This window comes from Orycteropus afer, unplaced genomic scaffold (genome assembly GCF_000298275.1).
Source record: "Orycteropus afer afer isolate SDZICR_OR568_19922 unplaced genomic scaffold, OryAfe1.0 scaffold00319, whole genome shotgun sequence".
Classification (NCBI taxonomy): Eukaryota; Metazoa; Chordata; class Mammalia; order Tubulidentata; family Orycteropodidae; genus Orycteropus; species Orycteropus afer.
In genome coordinates, this window is record NW_006921906.1 from 2,897,912 (window position 1) to 2,905,647 (window position 7,736).

The 7,736-nt window shown below is 38.4% G+C and overlaps 1 protein-coding gene across 1 annotated transcript in view; it reads left to right on the forward strand.

The window, feature by feature from the left end:
- ODAD2 (outer dynein arm docking complex subunit 2) overlaps positions 1-7,736 on the forward strand; it is a 329,580-nt gene that overhangs the window by 60,358 nt on the left and 261,486 nt on the right. The window contains exons 8-9 of the mRNA XM_007951926.2: positions 824-922; positions 6,570-6,717. Coding sequence (XP_007950117.1) covers positions 824-922; positions 6,570-6,717 — 247 coding nt within the window. The remainder of the gene's footprint in view (positions 1-823; positions 923-6,569; positions 6,718-7,736) is intronic.

Consider the following 7,736-nt stretch of genomic DNA (forward strand, 5'->3'; position numbering starts at 1 on the left):
GAAAGAAGGGCTGCTCAGGCACAGGGAGACAGCTCAGGGGGTAGGAGTGCATGGAGGGATGGTCACAGGGAAGTGGTACCTATCAGGAGGAAGTGGGAGAGGAGATGTTGCATTGTGCTAAATTGTGGTCAATGTCATGAGACCAAGTGTATGTGATCTGCTGTATGGAAAGTGTATTTGCTCTGTACACTTTCACCCAAATCAAAATAAAAATTAAAAAATAAAAAAGTGTCAAAAACTTTCAAAATTCTGCCCTCCACAACTGAAGTCTAACTGGTTTGTTTTAATTAAATTTCTAATTCAGTCATTCTCTGTGTCAGGAAAACATCATCTAGGTATATGATAATGGTGCAATTTTTGTAAACCTTACCATCTTTCATTTTTTAGTCATTAGCATGAAGTAATTGTCTTAGTGTTCATAACAAAATGCAATGAAATAAGTGGCTTTAACAGATAGCCTCGTAGTTCTGGAAGCTAAGAATTTGGATTTAGCACATCAGTAGAGCTGTCTGTCAACTCTAAAGGAAAATCCTTCCTTGCCTTTTTCAGCTTCTGAGTGGAGATGCAAACTCACATGTTCTCTTCCCCCTGTGACTCTCGTTCCATGTCTGTTCTCCCCTTTCATAAAAGTTTACTTAGAAGGGATTAGGATTAGGACCCACCCTACTCTATCATTTAATTTAACTGATAACAAGAACAAGAACAAAATCTTATTTACAAACAAGTTCAGAGGTGGAGAAGTATCTTTCAGTTCAAAGGTTTCTTTTTTTGGGACAAAACTCAATAATCCATTAAAGTAATGACTCAAATTAATATTCTTTAGTCACAAAAGTTCAGCAAGAGACACCCAAGAGGAAAAACTCTCTTCAAGACTGGAAAAGGCAAGACCATCTGTTGCACTTGGAAGAGCACAATTACTTCGGTATGTTTCTATTAACGTAACTAGTTCTTTAAAGCTACCCCTTATACAGTGGACTGGTTTTCCCACTAATTAAATATGTTCTTAAGTATTACATTAGGGTGCTGCTTCTGCTGTTGTTGTTATGTGCCGTTGAGTCAGACCCGACTCATAGTGACCCCTCCTTGGGTTTCCAAGGCAGTATCACTACGGAAGTAGATTGCCCCATCTTCCTTCTGACATTAGGGTACTAAAATCCTTCTATTGACAATTAGGAAATTTAGTAAAAAGAATAATATACTAGATTTCATGAAATATGTTTACCAGTATCCTAATTCAGAGTTTTTTGAAGTACAGAAATTTACTGATATTAGTCAACTATGAGGAACCTGGTGGCACAGTGGTTAAGTGCTTAGCTTTTAGCTGAAAGGTCAAGGTTTCCAACCCACTGTTCCTCCATGGGAGAAAGATGTGGCAGTCTGCTTTTGTAAAGATCACAGACTTAGAAACCTTAGGGGGGGGACGTTCTATGCTGCCCTGTGGGGTCACTATGACTTTCATGGACTCGATGGAAATGAGTAGAGTAGTTTAACTATGAAAAGGAATGTATTTAATGTAAAGAGCAGTGAACTAAGCATTAGGAAAACTGGGCTCTTAGGTGATCTTTTACCTCTGAACAATCATGTCACAGCAGAGCTGTGTCATCTGTGAGATTCTGACTCTTGATCACTGATGGCTATGCCAGTTCTATAGCTGTCAGTGCTTGATTTCTAATTGAAACTATGAGCTATTAATATGAGGCCAGCTGACCTAATTTTCAGTGTAGCAACAAAAGCAACATATTTTGGGGAAAAAAGTCAGCTACTTTTATTTGAGAGTTTCAGAGGGGTAGGGGTAGTTTCCTATGTGTGTTCTGTGCTATATGCATGGTGCATGTTATTTATGTGGGTGCATTATATGAAAAAATATGGAGTTTTGCATTATAAAGGTTTGGTGGTGGTTCATTGGGTAGAATTGTTGTTTTCCCCTGGGGAGCCTTGGGTTCAATTTCTGGTCATGTACCTCAAGCACAACCACCATGTCCATTATTGGAGGCTTGTGTGCTGCTATGATGCACAGATTTCAGCAGAGCTTCCAGCCTTAGACAGTTTAGGAAGAACAATCTACTTTGAAAAAACCAGCCACTGAAAACCCTCTGGACCACAGTGGTTTGATAACATAATCAAACATAGGTACGGTGCAGGGGCATAGTGCCTAAGGCATTTGACTGCTAACCAGAAGGCTGGTGGTTCAAACCCACCAGCCACTCCTCGGAAGAAAAGTTGGGCAATCTCCTTCTGTAGTGATACCTCCTTGGAAACCCAAGGGAGGGTTGCTATGAGTCAGATCCAACTCGATGGCAGTGAATTAGACATAGTGTCTTATTCTATTGTGTATGAAGTTGCCATGAGTTGAGGGCACATTTGATGGCATCTAACAGCAACATTTGGAGAAAAGGCAAATTTTAATATGTGCTATTAAGTGTATGCTAAATTTATATAATATAGTATTAAATTTGTTTGACCATTACTTTTTTTAACCTTTTTATTTTGAAATAGCTATAGATTCACAGAAAGTTGCAAGGATAGTACAAAGAAGTTCCATGTACTCTTCACCCAGCTTCCACCAATGATTACGTCTTATGTAACTATAGTACCATATCAAAATCAAGATACTGACATTGGCCCAATGTGTGTGTATAGTTCTATGTCACTACCATATGTGTAAATATGCATAACCACCATGTAATCAAGATACATAACAGCTTCTTCACCGCAAAGATCTTCCTCATGTTACTCTATTATAATCACATCCATCTCCCTCCCCTCTACTATCCTAACCTCTGACAACAACTAATCTTTTTTCCATTTCTATAGTTTTGTCATTTTTAGAATGTTTTTTAAACAGATCATACAGTATATGTCCTTTTGGGATTTTCTTTGTTTCACTCAGCATAATTACCTTGAAATCTTAGCCAAATTGTTGACTTTGTTCCTATTTATTGCTAAGTAGTATTCTGTGGTATGGATGTATCACAGTTTATTTAGCCAATCACCTGTTGAGGAAAATTTTAGGTGTTTCTGGCTTGGGGTTATTAGAAATAAAGCTCTATCTATCTATCTATCTATCTATCTATCTATCTATCTATCTATCTATCTATATATATATACAAGAGTTCTGGTAGCATAGAGCCTAAGGCACTTGACTGCTAACCAGAAGGCTGGAGGTTCAAACCCACCAGCCACCCCTCGGAAGGAAGATGGGGCAATCTACTTCCGTAGTGATACTCCCTCGGAAACCCAAGGAGGAGTCGCTATGAGTTGGGTCCGACTCGATGCAAACAACAACAACATATAAATCTACAGGTTTTTGTGTGTATGTAAGTTTGCATTTCTCTTGGGTAAATGCCCCATTGCTGACACATACAGTAAATGTATGTTTAGTTTCTAACAAACTACCAGCTTGTTTTCCAAAGTGGCTGTATCATTTTATATTTCTACTAGTGATGTGCAGGAGATTCTGATTTCCATTTTTGACAGCATTTATTATTGTCATTACTTGTAATTTCAGAGGTACTAAATGTTGTGTAGTCATATCTCTTCATGGTCATAGCATTTCTCTAATGGCTAGTGATGTTCATCATCTTTTCATATGCTTATTTCCATTTGTATATTATTTTTGGTAAAATGTCTCTTTATGTGTTTTCCCCATTTTCTAATTAGATTATTTTCTAATGTTGACTTTTGAGAGCTCTTTATATATTCTGGATATTGAAGCTTTGTCTGAAATGTAGTTTACAAATAATTTTTCCAATTCTGTAAGTTACTTTTTCATTCTTTTAACAGGGTATTTCACAAAACGAAAGCTATTGTTTTGATGAAGTCTAATTCTTTTTTTTTTTTTTTCTTTTATGGCTTGTGTTTTTGGTGTCATATCTAAGAACTCTCTACCAAACCATGGGTCCCATAGATTATCTTTTTTCTTTTTTCAAAAAGTTTTTATAGTTTTACATTTAAGATTGTGATGCATTTTGAGCTATTTTTAAAATAAAGTTTGAGACAACTCAAGGTTCTTTTTTTTTTTTTTTTTGCCTATGGATATCTAATTACTCCAGCATCATTTGTTGAATGGCTTTTGTACCTTTGTAAAATATCAGTTGGTTGTACTTGTGTGGAGCTACCTGGATCTCTATTCTGTTGCATGAATTGTTGTGTCTAGCTCTCCACTGATACCCCCAAAGTCTTGGTTACTGTTGTTATGTGCCGTTGAGGTGTCTCCGACTCATAGCAAACCCATGTACAACAGAACGAAACATTGCCTGGTCCTGTGGCAGCTTCATGATCCCTACTATACCAGAGCGCATCACTGCAGCCACTGTGTCAATCCATTTTGTTGAGGGCCTTCCCCTCCTTTGTCGACCCTCTACTTTATTAACATCCTTCTCCAGAGAATGGTCCCTTCTGACAACATGAGCAAAATAGGTGAGATGAATTCTGGCCATTCTTGCTTTCAAGAAACGTTCTGGCTGCACTTCTTCCAGGACAGACTTGTTAGTACTTTTAGCAGTCCATGTTACTGTCAGCATTCTTTGGCAGCACCACAACTCAAAAGCATCCACTCTTCTTTGATCTCTCTCTTTATTATTTCTTTTCTTCTGTTTGCATAGGGTTTATTTTGCTCTTTCTTTTCTAGTTTATTTAGGTGTGAGTTTAGATTATTGATTTGAGACTTTACCTCTTTTCTATGTAAGTAGAACTCCTTAATGTAAGTTCTTATTGCTATATGTTTCCCTCTCTATACTGCTTTAGCTGCATATAACAAATTTTTATATATAGTTATTTTCATTCAGTTCAGTGTACTTTTTAAAATTTCCCTTAAGACTTCTTGTTTGATCCATGGATTTTTTTAAAAGTGTGTTGTTTGGTTTATAAATATGTGGACCTGGAATGGAAACACTGCTCCAGGGGGTGTCTGGCAGGGTCCACAGGTGCCTCTTATCCCTGGATGTAACATTAAATGCATATTCATCTGAGACTGTCTCTTCCATTGCTCTAATTCCCATAATCCTCTGCACTACCTCTATCTGAATGAGCTTTTTTTTTTTTCCTCCTCCTAATAGAAGCCTTTTCTGCTGACACTCTCATAAGGAAATGAATTTCCTTACATTCTCATCCTGTATACCAAAAGTTCCTCTCTCCTATTCTTTGCATTTGCTGAACTTCTTCTCTTATAGACCTTCTTTCTCTCAAGCCTTACATTACTACCAAAACAAAAAGCCAAATCCACTGCCATCAAGTTGGTTCTGACTCATAGTGACCCTATAGGACAGAGTAGAGCTGACCCTTAAGGTTTCCAAGGCTGTAAATCTCTGCAGAAGTAGACTGCCCCATCTTTCTTCTGTGGAGCAGTTGGTGGGTTTGAACTGCCAACATTTTGGTTAGCATCCAAGTGCTTTAACCATTGTACTACCAGGGCTCCTAACTTCACTATAGGGCCACTGAAAGCTTACTTTTGTCATGTAAATTCAAGATGTGGGAAACAGTACCAAGATAAATATCTTGGGCTAACTGCCTCCTCACATGTGAGTGATGGATGAGCACTCCTTAAGACATCATTGTGAATTTGATGACCTATTAGCTGAAAGACATGCATCCACGGGTGGGGAGTAGGGACCAGCTGGTGTAAGGAGTGTGCAGGAGGGAACTCTGAAGGGGTATTAGGCCAATATAGGTGCTATACTGGACCGTGACTATGACCATTCCTAGTGATCTGCCCAAGATTCTTGTGATAGTGTTGTCTATGCCTCATACTATTGAATGTGGTATACATCTATGATAATTACCATTTAGCATGCTAATGTGTTTAGGAGTTGGTAGTTAACTCCTTGTTCCTAAACCTGGTTTAGGTAATTGGTGCTCTTTGGTGTCTAGTGCCCTTCCTAGTTCTTCAGTTTAGGCATCATGAAGAAGGAGGTGCTGCCTCTTTTTGGTAAAGGAGACTCTTTCATTTTAAGGCATTTGCAGCACTGGGCAATAGAACTTTCTGCAGTAATAAGAATGGTCCTTTTCTACACTGTCCAGTACAGTAGCCACTAGCCACGTGTGACTATTGACTATTGAAATGTGGCTGGTATGCCTAGAGAATTTTTCATTCTACTTAAGTAAATAAATAACTGTAAATATAAATAGCTCTATGTGACTAGTGACTACCTTATTGTATAGCACAGGTTTAGACTAATTACTTACCGTAGGTTTACACAAATAATATGCACATTATATGCTTTTTTTCAAACTGTGCGAACACTTCACACATTAGTTTCCTATGTGTGCTCTGCACTATACGCATGGTGCATGTTATTTATGTGGGTGCATTATATGTGAAAATATGGTAATTCCCTTGTTCATATTTCATTATTTTCTTTATTAATATTGAACCATGGGTAATAATACTGAACCACACCTATTGAGGAGACATGGACTTACTTATCTCCTCATGTAGATCCTCACAAAGATCTAGAACTCAGGAAGTGTTGGTATCTTATCTGTAGCTTATGGACATATTGCTGAAATACTATCATTACGACATTTATCTATGCTATAGTTTATATACATATTTATTATTCTTTTCTTAGTAAGCCTACTGATAAGCCTGAGGAGATTATTAGTGAGAGCTCCTCAGAGAGTGAGGAAGATGAAGAACCACCTGATCATCGTCAGGAAGCAAATGCTGATTTGCCATCAGAATACTGGCAAATTCAGAAGCTGGTGAAATATTTAAAGGTAAAAAAGACCCTTTGTACTATATTTTCAGTGTTAATTTTTAAAATCTTTTCCCAAAAACATATATTCTACTTCCAAGTTTATTATATATTTATTCCAAATGAAAGCATTTGTTGTTGTTGTTATGTGCTGTTGAGTCGGAACCGACTCATAGCGACCCCTCCTTGGGTTTCCAAGGCAGTATCACTATGGAAATAGATTGCCCCATCTTCCTTCCGAGGAGTGGCTGGTGGGTTTGAACTGCCAGCCTTCTGGTTAGCAGTCAGGTGCCTTAGGCACTGTGCTACCAGAGCTCCCAAATAAGGGCATTAGCACTTCTGTTATTATTTCAGTGTACACTGGAGAAAGTCTCATTACCCTAAGGCTACTGAGGTTAGTTCTCTTGGAACAGCCATGCTTCCTGGTACCAGCCCATTCCTCTGGGTGGAGAGAGGGCTTAGGGCAGTTGCAGCCGCTGCAGCAGCATTGTTTTCTCTATCCCTTGAGTTTGATGCTAGTGTGGCAATAGAAATTCCCACGAGTAGCAAAGCATTACAGTAAATGGTATTCTACAGTAAATATGCCTAAGATAATATACTAAGTAATTTTTTCTGGACAAATGCCTGGTTCCTCATGTATTATTAGCCTGCTTGCAGTATGAGACTGGACTTGACAATTTTTGAAAAAAGTTTACTATATTGTGGTAGTTAAGTTTGTGTGTAAACTTGGTTAAGGGCCTGGGCAGCTGGATGTAGTTATTCCCCATTGTAAGATTGGTAATTAACTCCATGGTAGAATGTATTGGAGCAGCCAAGTAGCTGCTTTAGGGATGTGGTCTGCTTCCCGTATATAAGAAGCAGCTTTGGAAATGGTCTCTAGCTTATGGCACGTTTGAACCCTCCATATAGCTGAGTCGTTGTTCAGCAGCCTGCTGTGCTCTGCTGATCTTGGAACTTTTAATGGACTTGAATTAATGGCCTGCCATGTAGTTTGGTAACATTGGGACTGTGCCCTATTACTTGTCAACCTTGGGCTTGTCA